The sequence below is a fragment of the Pongo pygmaeus genome, chromosome 7, assembly GCF_028885625.2.
Source record: "Pongo pygmaeus isolate AG05252 chromosome 7, NHGRI_mPonPyg2-v2.0_pri, whole genome shotgun sequence".
Lineage (NCBI taxonomy): Eukaryota > Metazoa > Chordata > Mammalia > Primates > Hominidae > Pongo > Pongo pygmaeus.
In genome coordinates, this window is record NC_072380.2 from 151,727,290 (window position 1) to 151,743,530 (window position 16,241).

Consider the following 16,241-nt stretch of genomic DNA (forward strand, 5'->3'; position numbering starts at 1 on the left):
CAGGGTACCTGGCCACAGGGAGGACTGGATCCATGTTCAGTTAATTGGGATGGTGGGGAGCCACCTCGGCCACACCCCGCACCCTCGCAGCTTTCTATTCTGTCATATGTCTGACAGCCTTTGGTGAGACTCTGCGGTATTTCTTTCTGCTGCTGGGTCTGCAGTCACATGTCTCTTTGTTCTCTCACCCATTGATTCACTCATATATTTATAACTCTGATTCACTCTCGCTTTCACTCCAAAACACATTTATTTATTCAGTCGTTTGCTCACTTTGCCAATCATTTGCTTACTCATTCACCAGCTTCTTTACAAACTCATTCATTCTCATGCATTATTGAGTGACTCCTATAGAATATCCACAGCCTGCCAAATGGAAAATGTGAATGTATGTTCTTTCCTGTTGGATGGTTCTTTGATGAGAGCTGCCACCTGCACGATTCAAACCATTTTATCAGGACTCTGGTGAAATACGGGAACAAGAACAGGGTCAGTGAGGCCACCCCTGAATTGACTAGGGTCATGCTCAGGCTCAGCAAATCATACACCAAAGCAAGCACACGTGGTTGCTGTTTTTCCCTTACCTGTGATTTCCTTGGTTCCTCCATTGGTGTGCTTAAAGCGATCTCCTTCTACACGAACACTAGGACAGAGCACATCTGAGGAAAGCAAGAGGAAACAGAGACTGATGAGAAAATGTGACCCATCATCACCCTGTGAAATATGACAGCACACGAGACCCCACCCTGCCTTGCAGCATGTGAGGTGTTCAATGCCTGGAGAAGATGCAGAGGCAGCTGGCATCTCCGCACTCACTCATGTTTTCATTTTCCCGTGTATTTGTTAAGCATCAACTCTGCAAATACTGTGTTCTGTACTGGGGTGAAATATGAACAAGGCTTTGTCCCTGTCTATGATGAATTCACAGCCTTGTCCGAGGGAGCCAGACACGGACATCAATATTATCAACATAGCGGAATAAGTTGTAGATACATGTGCCTGCTGCTGGGGGGTTCAGGACACAGATACAATACCTAATCTAACGCAGGAGGACAGAGAAGCTTTCCTGGAAAGATTCTTTTTGAAAGAACTGTGAGATTTAGCCCGACAGACAAAAGACCACAAGGTGATACAGGCAGAGGGAACCTCATTTAGGAAAGCATGCACATGTCTGGGCGCGGTGGTTCACGCCTGTAATCCCAGCTCTTTGGGAGGCCGAGGCAGGTGGATCACAAGGTCAGGAGATCGAGACCATCCTGGCTAACATGGTGAAACCCCGTCTCTACTAAAAATACAAAAATTTAGCCAGGCGTGGTGGCAGGCACCTGTAGTCCCGGCTACTTGGGAGGCTGAGGCAGGAGAATGGTGTGAACCCGGGAGGCAGAGCTTGCAGTGAGCCGAGATCACATGGCTGCACTCCAGCCAGGGTGACAGGGCGAGACTCCATCTCAAAAAAAAAAAAAAAAAGGAAAGCATGCACATATACATGAAACCTCCAAGTCTGTAGGATGTCAATGAAATGGAAATTGTGTGCAGGGACAGACCAGAAAGATGTTCCATAAGTCATCTGATGGAGCTTCAGGTACAATTACATAAACAGGTAAATTCCAAATAAGTAAAACTCAGTTATACAAAAGCAATTGAGTAAGTCATACAATAAAAAATTATTATACAATATTACATAAATACGTTAAAGTCTTCATGAATCCTCACTTTTAAAAAGTTGGAAGAAGGCCGGGTGTGGTGGCTCATGCCTGTACTTTGGGAGGCCAAGACAGGGGGATCACCTGAGGTCAGGAGTCCGAGACCAGCCTGGCCAACATGGTGAAACCCCGGCTCTACTAATAATACAAAAATGAGCCGGGCATGGTGGCACACACTGGTAACCCCAGCTACTCAGGAGGCTGAGGCAGGAGAATCGCTTGAACCTGGGAGGTGGAGGCTGCAATGAGCTGAGATCACGCCGCTGCATGACAGCCTGGGTGACAGAATGAGACTCCACCTCAAAAATAAATAAATAAATAAAAAATAAAAAGTTGGAGGAAAAATGAACTTTTTCAGTCCCTCTAACAATTTCAGAAAGAGCATTAACTTTGAATTTTAATGTGCTGAGCCCTTGCTGACTACACTCCCGCCTACCCTCTGTGGCTTAGAGAAGTCTCCTAATCTGTGTGTCTTAGCGTGGGCACCTGTGGCATGGGAGATATTAAAATGCACACATTTGTCACAGGGCTGCTTTGAGGATTGGGCAAGATTATGCCCACAACAGCACTGAAAGTCTGTAAGGAGGTTCTGTATTCTCACAAACTTAGCACCCAAAGCACCTCCCTTACCTCCCTGAAGACCCAGCCCTGCCCGTGAAGCAATTTGGTTATCACACATTATTATTATAATCACACATTATTAGGCAGCTCCACCACCCCATTAGTTCCATATACAATGGCCTCTTCTCATATTTGAGGGTATAAGTGTCTCAGTGCAGGGAACAAATGAGATCTTTCCTGATTTGGAAGGAGGTATTTTTAATGTTTATCCTCAAAGGCACCACCAGGTCTGACAAGCACCATGGAAGGGGTTATTTTGGAAACAGCACCAAGCTGTCTGTCTAGCACTACATACAGGAATGGGTACAGGCATAGCACAATATTTAGACAGCTCTACCCAGGACAGCAGCAGCTGTGGGGTGACGATCAATTGCTTTAAGTTTGGCAGCCTGCCAGAGAGACAGGCTGGGAATTGCTTGTCATTTTAATGAGTTTAAAATTTAAGACGAGTTGACTCAGAAGGTTCTATCTATCTTTGATGATGAGCAAATCTCTGGAGGCTGGCGGCTGGAGCTCAGAGTAGGCTGCTCCATTGAGTCACATCTCTGCAAATTTCCCAAGGGGAGGACCAAGAACACAGAAATGATGGAGATTCTACTCAAAGATAGTAGAACTTGCTCAAATTGCTTTAAGAAATCTTTCTCAAAACAACCTGCAAATTCCCTCTGGGGCCATCACTAAGCCTCACACATTCACCAGGCTCGAGGGGCAGTTTATAGTTGAGTTGGCTAAGTCAGAACAAATGGCTTCCAAAATAGCCCTCCAGCCAGCCTTCCAGGGGATGGTGGGGTCCTCGGGGTTCACCTGCTTGGCAAGGAGGTAGGGTTAGCATCCATGGCTCCTCTTAGCCTATAATTGGAAGCCATTCTGCCTTTCCTTTTGGCCAAGATATCCCCATATCTTGGAGAATGATCTGTTTATTTCTGTATTCACTCATCTATTCAAACTCAATTCTTTACTGAGCTCCAGATATGTTCCAAGCATTGAGCTAGCTCTAGGGTCACAGAAGTGGATGAGAGAGACATCCTAGTCCCTGCCTTCAGGGCATTGCAGGGCTGACTAACAGGAACAGACTCCAAACATAAGAGTGAAAGAAAGGATCAGTGCTACTGGGAGTCATTTTGTCTCCATGCTTCTCAAGGCTCCTCCTCCTGGATCTTAGAGACCGCTCAGCCTTCAACAACCGCAGGGGCTTGTTTCCATTTACCACAGCCTGGGTAGGGAGCCCTTCGTCAGGTCCCAGTGTCCAAGAGCTGAGGGCACCATACTGAAGTCACTAATGGGCATGTCTGTCTCCCCAGGGAATGGGAGTCTTCAGACCTGTTTGGACCTCAGCTCACCTCTGTATGGCCACTGTCTTTCTAGCTCCAACCCCATAACAGGCTTTCAGTTGTTGAGCAGAAATGACTTCTGACAACTGAGCTGAGAAGTAAACACTGACTGGTGGAATGGGGAGCCTCCCAGGCATGGGGTTCGTTATGATTTTGATGAGCCACTGAGAGTATTTCATGGGCCCTTGAGCTCCTGCCCTGGAGGTGTAGCAGGCATCATTTGTTATCAGCCCCATATCCATTTCCCACTTCTTTGTTGCTAAATAATGCCACCTTAGTTCAGAAAGACAGAGTTTTCAGCCCATGGAGAAACACTGTAGCTGCCTGGTCTAAGTCACTTATGATTATTCTATTCCTCACCTTTCCAGTCTCATTTGCAGCTAGGGATGGATGTGTGATTCAGGGCTGGCCAAGGAAACAAATAACCAAAGTTTGCTGTGGATAAAGGAAAGGATTGCTTAAAAAGCTTTTGGTTTCCTTGATGTAAGGGAATACATAAGTGGATGGGGTGGTGAGTTTACTTTCCCTTCTTCTTCCTTTGCATATGAAACATAATGTTTGGGGGACTGTCAAGGAGAATGGAGGAAATATCAAACAAGCAATTCCAATCCTAGGTGGGAGGCATAAGATTAAAACAAAAACAAAACTTCTATTTGTTTAAGCCGCCATATATGGGTTTCCTTCCCTTGCAGCTGAGTGCATTCCAAATTTGCGTGCATTTCCTTCCTATGGGCCTCACTGATATGCCAGTGTAACCAGCTGGAAGGTCAGATTCTCTTTCTGGATGTCTAAGGACAAGTAATGAGGGTGGTGAGAACTGGTGCATTATTTCGTTGGTAAAGGAAATACAGGCTGAGTTACCTTCTCTATCCCAATAAATATGGAATTCTCAGGTAATCCTTCAGGAGCAGCATAAGAAGTAGTTCTAAATTAAGGGCAAGGATAAATTCATAGGAGTTAAAAATGTGGATTTAATTTGTTCTTGGCTGGTTCACTGGTTGATTTTCCTTTTTGAAAACATGAGAACACAAAAACGAAAATGTCTAATGACAAAGACACTGCTTCCTTAAAGTCCATTTATTGTCTACTCACTGACAATCATTTTCCTTCACTCTCTAGGTAAGTGGAACATTCTAGGCTTCTGAAGAGAAAAAAGGTATCTCTTCACACAGCATGGGTTCCTTCTCACCGGAAGCCTATTGATTGATCAGAGCTGCTGCTCTAAGGGAAAACACCACGAATTTACTGTAGTCTTCCTGGAAAAACACGTCCATTTTTTGGCCTCAGTTTACCAAATGGCAAAAGGGGGGCACCTGTTTGTCCATTAGGGGAGGAAAAGGGCTTGCACAATATGGCGTCTGATGTCCTCGTGCTCTATGTTGACGCAACCATGGTTCTGTCTGCAGAACACACAGCCTTGTCATCCCCTGGCTCTCGGCCAGGAGTATTTCCAGTTGGGAACGTAGGGTACATGCAATTATTGAGTACCCAGTGTGTGTGTCAATCATCTGGCTTTGGATTCAACTCACAACAACCATCCTACAAGGTAGATTTTGTTCCCATTACACAGATATAAAAACTGAGTCCAAGATGAGAAACTCATCAGACAGGAGAAATGTCTCTGTATTTGAATAAATGCCTACCTAAATCTAGCATCTAGGAAGAGATACGGTGGCCCCATGTTAGATCAGCAGGAGCAGTAGAAACAAGGGAAGGATGCCAGGGCAGCCCTGCCGGATACCAGACAGGAAGCAATCATGGCTCATCCATCACCTCGCAGCAGCCGCTGCTGAGTGCAGCTAACCACAGACAAGATGTATGACATCCAAGTGGGAAGGGGAAGAGGCGGAGGAGGGAAGAGCTGAAGCAGATGCCCAGCAGACACAAGGTCCAGTTCCTCCGCTGCTCCGAGGCCAGCCAAGGAATTTTCCACACATCTCCATTTCAGATAGGCAACAGACACATGCCAGGCACAAGGGCCCAAGGATCATGTTAATAAGGATTACACTGTCATGGCTCCCAAGGACTGAGTGCCTGCATGGCTAGGTCCTGCACTGGGAATGCCATGTGGATTGTTTCTGAGCCTCTTGGCTGCTCTGCTGGAAGGATGCAGTTATCTCCATAAGCAGCAGACACATGTAGGTGGCTTGCTGTGCACCAGACACTGTTCCAAGCATGTTGAATACATTAACACATTTAATTGAATCCTTACCACGGCTTTACGAGGTAGGTGCTATTATTTACAGAAAGAAAGAAAAGGGGACTAACTTCTTTCTGTAGAAAGAAAGGCATAAAGAAGTTAGTCAACTGCCCAAGGCCACACAGCTTGCAGGTGGCAACGTCAGCATGATGGCTTCAGCATCCAGTTCTTGGCCACTGCATGATGTAGCCTCTCCAAGGGCCAGGTCAACTGCCTCAGGTCACTCAGCCAATACGGATTCAGATCTGTGTGTCTCCAAAGCCTGGACCAGCAGATGGCCAGTTTGCTACTTTCTACAGCAGCCCATTTTGCCTTTTAACAGTCTTGACTTGTAGAAGGGTCTTCCTCACCCTGTATCTATAGGATTCATTGGCTTATGCAACGGGGAAGCCAAGGCTCAGAGAGGTTAAGTCATTTACCCAACATCACACAGCTGATAAGTGGCACAGAACTGAGCCCAGGGAGTCAGATGTAGGCATCTGAGCTCTTAACCACTGTCCACAATCTCTGCACTGGAAACCACCTTGGTGTGTAATGTCAGCATTACACACAGGCTCTCATTTAATCCTCCTCATGGTTTGCAGGGCAGATACCATTATCCATATTTTGCAGGTGAACAAGTAACTTTCCCAGTAATTGAAAGGGGGAGGAAATTGTTATTAACCACATCTCAGGGCCATGGTGTGCACCCTGTGAGAAGATGAAGACAACCCAGGGTCCAGACATTGGGTTCTTATGCCCAGTTCCACCTCCATCACCTCTTCCAGAACTTTCTGGAGATTCCTGGCTTGCATTTCTCCTCTAGGCCAGAGTGTATCAGCACCAGCTGCCTCCCCAGAAGGCCCAGATCCTCTGGCTGTTCAGTCCACATCTCCCAGATCCTTTAGGCAGGAGAGAGGGCATGGTCAGGGTGCCAGGTGTTTTGTGAAAATGTTTATGCAAGTGTTTCGCAGGAAGTCTGTGTGACATATGCAGTAGACAAAATATCGCCAGAAAGGAAAATCCCCCTGGACCTGCTGACAGCTGTGAACACTGGCCCAGGAGATCAGGGCCACCTCCCTCCTTCCCTTCCTTGCCCCTATCTCAGAAAGATGCAGCACGAAGAATGAGGGGTGGGGCTCTGGCACAGCTGGGCCCTTCCTGATGGGAGCTGGGGATGCAGTTGTCTTTGTTTGGAGACTGATGAGGCACAAGAAACAGTAACAAGGCAAGGGCCTGCCAGGGCCATCTGTCCTTTCCCAGGAAAGTGTGAGCTATGCACCAGCATACAGAGAAGCCAAAAAAGGACATGACCAGGGGAAAGAACCTCGAGCTCCAAGGTTGATGGGAGGAAGCTCTGGGGTCAGACAGACCTCACCTCTTTCATGTCAGTTGCCCCCTGTGTGTCTGTTTCCAAACTCAAAAACAGAGGCAAAAGTCCCTCCCCTTTCCATCCACAGTTGTCCTAAACGTTAAATAGGATGGACAGTGGATGGGAAGTTCTCAGCATGAAACCTGGCATCTAGTAAGTGCTCATTTATTTATCCTTTCATTTACCCAACACCTATTTGCCAAGTGCCTGGCACATGTCTCAGTGCAAGGAACAAGTGCAAACACATGATCACACAGGTGAGTGGCTCCCGCCCTCTTGTTGCTCCCATGCTAGTGGAGGAGGCAGAGAGCAACACAGAACAGCACAGAAGCCAACACAGAGAGGCAAGCTGGCCATGGTGTGCAGGCTGTGCCATGGAGGAAATATGCCTGCAACGTGATGGGGCTTTGGGAGCGGGGACACTGGACAGATGCTGGATAAGCTGGTCTGGGAAGAGCTCTAAGGTGAGTGACATCTGAGCTGAGAGCTAAGAAGGAGACCAGTCCACCCATGGGAAGAGCAGGGCAAAGCCTAAGCCTGGAGGGGTTTCGCTTATCATGGGGGTGAGGAGGGTCCAAGCCCCACAGCTAGAGTGGCAGGAGGAGAGGGACAGGAGAGGAATGGGAAAATGCCATGCATGCCATGGAGAGCCTTGTGGCCCAAGGCCGAGTTTGGAATTCAGAGCAGTGGAGAGCTCACTCTGCCAGGTAGCAGCAGGCGCTGCTCATCGTCGTTACTGCGTATGAGTGCTACCTGTCTAACAAGGACTTTGGGTGCCAGCCATGATCCATGACTTCAAATGGCCCAAGGGTTCCTCAGACCTCCTTTCCCTCCCAGGGAATGGCTCAAGAACCAAGCACCAGTAGGTGTCACCAGAGACTGTGTGGAGCTTTCTCTAGGAGAGGATGGGGAGGAGATGGAGGCGCAAGGGGAGCTCAGGGGCAGCAGAGCCCTTGCAGCCTTTTTGTGTGACAGCCAGCAGACCTTCTGAGACCAAACCTTCCTTCATCCCACGTTTAATGAACACCCAGTATGCACCTGGCACTGACCTGATCCTGGGCATAAAATAATGGCAAAGTGACAAGCTCTCTGTCCTCAGGGATCTGCCATCCAGTGGAAAAGATGGAAATTGATCAAATAAGGCACTGGGGTCTCCAAAATGTGTGTGATGATAGCAGGTGGGGGCAGTAGTGGGGAAGCTCTAAGGCAGGGATGGAAGAGAGGACGGCATAGCAGGTGGTTGGAGGTGTTGGGTGTCTCTACTCGGGGAAGCGGGGATTGGAGGCAACTACATGAAGGCACGAATTGGGGGAGTGATGCATGGGAGGTCTGGGAAAGGACCTGGAGGTGAGGAAGAGTGGGGACACATGGCTGGGACGGTCAGCAAAGGGAAGAGCAATGGTGAGATGAGGTAGAAGGGGCCCGGGTTGGGGCTGATGGACCCTGCTAAGATGTGTCACCCTGCAGCAGGGGGAGGGCCCGGCTTTGACAGGGAAAGGGTGGAGGCAAAGACCAGCCAGGAGGCCACCACGGTGGTCGGGGGGAAGGGATGATGGTGGCTTGTTCCTTGTGGTGGGGGTAGAGGAGAGGAGAGGTAGCCAGTCCCTGGATCTATCCTGAAAGACTGGGCAGGCTCTGAAGGTAGATTAGATGTGGAGTGTCTAGAAAGTGAATGCTCTGCCCTGTGCAGCTGGAATGCTGGAGCCACAGAACATGAGTCCGGTGGTGGACATTTTCCATGTGAGATGTCCTATGGGTGCTCAGCAAGCATCTGGATCTGTAAGCTCAGCTTTCAGATTTCAAGGCTTGGGGCCCAGTTGGGGCTTTCCATTTGGAAGTTGCTGGAGCAGGGATAGTGTTTAAAGCATCGGGAGTGAGTGAGATCATTCAGTGATACATGAGAGAGAGGAAAGAGGTCTGCAAATTAGGCCCTCACAGCCTCCAATTCTGAAATGTGGGGGATGAGGAGTGGCTGGCAAAGGAGACTGAGAAGGGGCGGCCAGTGAGGTGGGAGGAGAACCAGGGAGAGGGAGGTCCGCAGGGTATGTGGAGGGAGTGTTTCACGCAGCAGGGAGCAGTCCAAGGCACCAATTCTTAAATGTCAAATGAGAAGGGAAACGGGCTGTGCCCAGTGGCTCAGGCCTACATCCCAGCACTTTGGGAGGCCAAGGTGGGTGGATCACTTGAGGCCAGGAGTTTGAGATCAGCCTGGCCAACATGGTGAAACCCCATCTCTACTAAAAAATATATATATATATATATACACACACAAATACAAAAATTAGCAGCACGTGGTGATGTGTGCCTGTAGTCCCAACTACCCGGGAGCCTGAGGCAGAGAATCACTTGAACCCAGAAGAGAGAGGCTACAGTGAGCAGAGATCACACCACTGCACTCCAGCCTGGGTGACAGAGCAAGACCTGGTCTCAAAAAAGAAGGGGCAGCATTTATGGTGAGGTTTGGCATCCTACAGGTGATTGGTGCCCTGAATGATGGAGTGAGGGCCCCGTTGGAGCAGGTTCAGGGAGAATGGCTGGGCAGCAAATGGAGACAACAGGGACAGCAACTATGTCAAACCCATACTCTTCTTCCCCTAATTCCTCGTTTCAGAGATGGTCTGAACCTCTAATACTATCCTCTAATAATGACTCCTGAGGGAGCTGTCTTGGGAAGTTTCAGGAAAACACACATACTCCCAATGCTTCCACAACAGGTCTCTCTCTTTTTAAACACTTCTAAAAAGAGACTCCCTCTTTAATGATTTAAAAATTATTTTCACCAAGAAAATGAGCAAGATGCTAATTACTCTAATTCAAAGTTGGGGTGCCATCAGAGAGCATGTGGACTGATTGTTACCTGATTCACCTCAAAACCAACAAGCTCATTATTCCAAGGAGCTCAACAGTGTTGAAAAGTACCTCCAAACACTTGGGATTAAGGCGGTGGTAGTATAAGAAGGAAAAGAAAAAGGAAAGACATGTCAGTTACCGAATCCCTAGATTCGTCAAGCACATTCACACACCATAACCTCCAACAGCCCTTCTGATTTTCTCAGAAGGGAAGACGAACACTTACAAGAGTAAGAGATTGCTCCAAAGTAACAGAACTCATTAACACCCAGAATTCCAGCCCAAATTTGTCTGACACCCAGTCTCCCATCTTTGCACAACAGTGTGCCCTGCGGAGATGGCCTAGGGAGAGGGTAAACCACAAGACCAGTGTGAGGTAGAATGATCCATCTGTTGAGCAAGGGTGTGGAGACCCTTAAGAACCCCTTAAATGAGCAGGATGTGGTAGCTTGGTAGAGATGGTGGCTGTGACTGTCACATGGCAGATGAGGGGCAGGGATGATGGTGCAAAAGGGTGTCTGGCCACAGGACAGTGTGTGCCGGGACAGAAGGAATGTGCCATCGTGACTGTGGAATACTCGTGTTCTGTTGGGAGGTTATGATCATTAGGCTGATGGCCTCACTAAAGAGCAGAGGAGTGAGGGCATGAACACATCCCGGGTGTCCACCATCTGCTGGGACATGACCACTACACCTGGATCCTAGGGAGGCCACAGGGAACAGAAAGGACAAGAGGACAAGAGCCTCTGCCCTCCTGAAGCCCAGAATTTCAGTGGATTCCATTTAATTCTCTCAACAGCCTTCCTGAAGGATTTTAACATTCCCAGTGACACAAACACACTAAGGCTCAAAGAGGGCAAGTGACCTGCTCATGGTTGGTCTCCAGGGAGGTAGCAGAGGCAGGGCTCAAGGCCAGGTCTGACTAAGGTGATGGAGCCCTTCCCATTACACTCCCCTTTGGCCTGCTCAGCACACTGTTTGGGTCTCTGCTCACTGCTGTGACTGATGATCACCAATGAGAAATGTTACCTTTGGAGCCCCGAGAGGGACAGCAATCCCTCTGGCTCTCACACTTGCCTATTTCTATTCCAGTTACAATAAGAGGCCTTCTGCCCCAGACTTGGCCTCCGAGACCCCATCAGATTCTAATGTCTTTGTCTTATCATAGAGACGGCTTGATAGAGGTGGTGGTGATTGTGATGGTGGTGATGGTGATGATGATGGTGATAGCAGTGGTGATGATGGAGGAGGTGGTGGTGATGGCGACAGTGGTTGCAATGGTGGTGATGGTGATGCTGATGGTGATGGCAGTGGTGATGATGGAGGAGGTGATGTTGATGGTGGGAGGGGAGGATGGGTCTACTCAGATAGCCAGCAGTCAAGAGACTGGCTCTCCTATCCACTTGCTGTGTGACCTTGCATGGCCTCCAGCATCCTTCTGAGTCTCAGCTTCCTCAATTATAAAATAATGAACTACCTCTAAGAATTTTGATAAGGATGGGATAAAAGAAAATAAAAAACGTCCAGTACAGTGCCTGGCACACAGAAGCTGATGCCTACATGGTGTTTATTATGTGACAACCATCTTTCAATTCACTTTGCATACATATCAATTAACTGAATCCTTCTAACAACCACATAAAGTGGCAGTTCTCATGGTTATTGTTTGATTGGAATAAATGAGGGAAATAAGGCACAGAGAGGTAAAGCCCCTTATCCAAAGTCACAAGACGGGTAGGCGACAGAGCCAGCATTTGATCCCAAGTGGCAGCAGTGTGGCTCCAGGGGCCCTGCATGCTCCTCACTGCTGCCTGCTGGGCTGGGGCAGAGCAGGCTCGGCTCCTCATTTGAACATCTCCTCCCCGTTTGAGTGCAGTGGGGCCTCTTGTGCATCGGAGCAGGAGCACCACAGCTTTCAAAGCCAGCCGGGAAACTCCCTGTCCAAAGCAATCCTTCCTTCTACCCACAACCCCTGTGCAGTGGCTCTTTTTGAATCCCCCCAGGAACAAAGAGCTCCCACCTTCTGAGCAGGCCATGCCCTTGAGTTCTCTGAGCAAGGATTGTGCCTGGAAAGGATTTTATGAATCAGCCCAGCTTTACTCATTAGATTAGGGCTCCATGAGCAACACCAATTCCTTTTCTGGAGGAGCCTCCGCCCCGACCCCAGGCAGAGCTGCTTCAGCAACTTCACCTGTCCCCACCGACGTAGCTTCTGATCTGTTCCCAAGCCACCCACTGTCAACGGTGTGAGACAGTGGGTCCTTCAGTCTGCCCTGGCCCTCCCTCCCATGGAAGAGGAGGCCTTTGGAGCCATGCACAGCTCAGGCTGACTTTGATTCTTCTTAGAGGGAGACTTTAAACAAAGCAGGGGCAGGATGGAAGGAGCTCAGAGATGGACAGTGGGGCTGGGTGGGGGACTTGCAGAAAAGGGGGCCCTGCCTAGAGCTTCAGAGGGGGGCCTGCTCATTAGCAGCTCCAGAAGTTACTACAAATGGCAAAGGAATGAGGAAGGCATGGCAATTCTGCACCCGCCAGCTGTGCCTCTCACCCCGAGGCTCCCCTAGAGCAGTCAAGGCATGGCCGCATTGCTGCACTTGTGTGAGCACTCCCGACAGACTGCGTGTCTCTGCATGTGTGTGCAGGGCTGCACTGTTCACTGTGTGAAACCATTAGGTACATGTGCCCCTGTGTGCATTTGTGTGTGAATGCATTTGGGCATTTCTACAGTGGGGATGCTGGCCTTGGAGGAACAGAGAGAGAGAGAGAAGCAGCGACAGCAAGAGAAAGAGAAAGAGAGAGACAGAGAGATAGTGAGAGAGACAGAGAGAGAGAGAAGCAGAGAAAGCAAGACAGAGAGACAGAGACAGAGAGACAGCGAGAGAGAGAGACAGAGGACAGACAGCAACAGAGAGGGACAGAGGACAGACAGCAAGAGAGGGACAGAGAGAGAGACAGCAAGAGAGAGAGACAGAGGACAGACAGCAAGAGAGATGGACAGAGAGGGAGACAGAGAGAGAGAGAAGCAGAGAAAGCAAGAGAAAGAGACAGAGACAGAGAGACAGCAACAGAGAGAGACAGAGGACAGACAGCAAGAGAGAGGGACAGAGGACAGACAGCAACAGAGAGAGACAGAGGACAGACAGCAAGAGAGAGGGACAGAGGACAGACAGCAACAGAGAGAGACAGAGGACAGACAGCAAGAGAGAGGGACAGAGGACAGACAGCAAGAGAGATGGACAGAGAGGGAGACAGAGAGAGAGAGAAGCAGAGAAAGCAAGAGAAAGAGAGACAGAGACAGAGAGACAGCAAGAGAGAGAGACAGAGGACAGACAGCAAGAGAGAAGGACAGAGGACAGACAGCAAGAGAGAGGGACAGAGAGAGAGACAGAGGCAGTGAGAGAGACAGAGAGAGAGAGGAGCTTTTGTGTGGGCGGCCTGTGGGACACACTCCCAGGATGGCCCAGTGGGTCCCTTCCTGCCAGCGCCTTCTAGGGCATACTGCCAGTGACACATTCCTGACAAGGAAGAGGGCCCCAGCCTGGCAGGCATGGACAAGCCTGCCCTGGGCTCCCAGAGACCTCTCCAGCTGCTCCCCTGCCCTTTTGGTATGCCTGGGACAGCTGGGTGTCCACCTTTCCTGCATGCCCCCATCCCACTCTCCCCCACCCTGTGCCTGCCCCTCTTTCTTTGCCCCTCTGATTCTCCCTGCCTGTCTCCTCCTGGCCTTGCTGTCCGCATCCCCACTTCCTCTCCTCTCCTCCAGGCTGGATCTGCCTGCACTCCTGCCTCTGCCCACACCTGCCCCTACCTCTATCTGCTGACCCCATGCCCACCTCCAGCTTGCCGCCTCCCCACTCCTGTCCTGTGTACCTCCTGCCCTGGAGACATTGGGCCCAGGTCCACTGCCAGTGCTCACACTCAGAGCCCACCCTCACCACAGCTCTGCCCCCACAGGCCCTAGATCTGGGGAGAAGCTTCAGAAGATGGACATGAGGATGGGTCAGTGCCAAGCAGGACTGCAGTGTGGCCCCTCACATGACCTCACCCTTCCATGCCCTGGCCAAACACAGCTTCGCCTGGACATTCACAGCTGACCTGGCCCCTGAGGCCAATCCATGCCCAGGCACCTATGGTCTCCCTATTTCACAGCAAGGCACCTGAGGCTCGGAGGGAATCGGCTGACCCTGGGTCATGGAGCTGCTCCTGACTCTGCCCACCATGTCCAGGCCCCTCCTGCTCCTCGAATCTGCCATCTCATCCCAAAAATCTTAGGAGGGGCTGGAGAGGAACAACCAAGAAAAGGCCAAAAGCTGAGCTGAGCTGCAAGGGGTCAACTGGGCACAGTGGTTCCCTCTGGATTCAATGTTCTGACAACACGGACACAGCTTCAGCATCAGGAGAAGGTCTGAGTGACCCTGTGGTCCAACCCCCTTGTTTTACAGATAAGGAGTCAGATGTCAATAAAGAGGAGCTGCCTCAAGGTGCAACTCCCACCAGACCGCGCCAGGACTGGGCCTCCTCCTCAGGCACTTTGCCCAGTGCCTCCTTCCCATAAACCCAAACCCACAGAGGTCGCCTGCTGAGGGGTATAGCTTTGTGAGCTGCTCCTCCAGTTATAATTGGCTTTTACAGGAAAACTGGCCCCGGAATGACAGCACATGGCTTTGCCCTCTGTCTTTGATCAAACCTTTGACCCAAGGTCACGGCCCTGGGTGGTGACGTCATCAGTTCAGTGTGAACTAACATCTCTTTAAGCTTCGTCCTTGCTGCCTCTGTTCTGTTTGCTCCTTAACAGAGAAAAAGCCTTGTGCTTTACTTGTGTGGCACCTCCAGCCTTTTCAGACCCTCCAAAGCTCGCTCTGCTCAATTCTAGAACCAAAGGAAACTCTCAGTATCTGCTCTTCAGGGTTCTAATGGGAACTGGGTGAGGGAAAGTGCACAGAGCACCAAGTTCAATATGGAGGACTTCCAAGTCACACAGAGCACGGTCCTACTGGAATTTTTTTTCTTTTTTTCTTTTTCTTTTTTTTTGTTTTGTTTTGTTTAGAGGCTGGGTCTTGCTTTGTCACCCAGGCTGGAGTACAGTGGTGCAATCACAGCTCACTGCAGCCTCAAACTCCTGGGCTCAAGTGATCCCCCCGACCCCAGCTTCCTGAGTAGCTGGAACTACAGGCACGTGCCCACCATGTCCAGCTTTCCCCTGGAAATTCTGACCGTGGAACCTGAGGGTGCCAAGCAAAATATTTCCCCAAACCTAGTCAGTCCATTACCCTCCAAACCCTGAGCTTCTACAGGCTCAGAGAGGAGGAGTTGAAGATCCCCAGGGTCTTTATCGCTCAGTGCTCGACCCCGGGTAAGAGGGTTGCTGAGCAGGCTGGCAGGCAGGAAAAACCAAACCAAACAAAGCAAAACACCTCCCTGCTTCCCTACATGGATTGTGAGTAGAAGCAGCTGCATAAAATCAAAGGAGTGGCACATTGCAAGTGTATCACGTGAATCCAGAGGAGGGCTGAAGAGATACTTCATGCAGCCCCTGGAGAGGAGATAGGCCTTCCCTAGGAGAGGTCGGAGGAGAGAAGATCAGAAACACGGTATGATGAGGCCCCAGAAAGCCAGGCCTGGTCCCAGCTCTGACCCTAAGTCACTCCATGTCAGTGGATAAACCATCTCCCTTCTCGGTCCCCAGAAAACAAAGGACTAACTGAATGAGCCCAGAATGCCTCCTCATCCACATATCCTGCCTCTTTTAGTCTGTGTTTCTCAGAGAAGACATGCAAACAAGATAAGGTGTGATTTATTTGTGCTACTCCCAGCCACGTTCTCTCCATTAGCACACAGTCTGGGCATGTGGTCTGTGTCTAAACTCACAGTCGTGACCCCAAAATCAGTGCCAGTGACAAAGGCAGGCCACAGGAACAGGAGCATGGAGCCCCCAGGAAAGGGCAAGGGGCTGGGCTCAGCCCTCCACCTTGTCAGGCCCCCTGAACACCATGTCGGGGCAGATGGCAAGGCCAGGACCCCTTCACTGGGCCTCAGGTCAGTGGGCAGAACTGGACTTGGCTGCCCATGGCCCTCCCTGGAAGGCTGATGGAGGTGGGCTCCTGGAATGGGCACTGGTGCATCCCTGAGGCAGCTTTGGCGAGGCTGTGCGGAATGACAGCCAGATGTCCATGAGGAACACCTGG

The 16,241-nt window shown here is 50.1% G+C and overlaps 1 protein-coding gene across 6 annotated transcripts in view; it reads right to left on the reverse strand.

Annotated features, from left to right (window-relative positions):
• The window catches only part of COL22A1 (collagen type XXII alpha 1 chain), a 336,676-nt gene that overhangs the window by 266,628 nt on the left and 53,807 nt on the right, over positions 1 to 16,241 (reverse strand). For all 6 annotated transcript variants that reach the window (XM_054499251.2, XM_063669105.1, XM_063669106.1 and 3 more), the window contains one exon: positions 585 to 659. In XM_054499251.2, the coding sequence (XP_054355226.2) occupies positions 585 to 659 (75 nt within the window). The remainder of the gene's footprint in view (positions 1 to 584; positions 660 to 16,241) is intronic.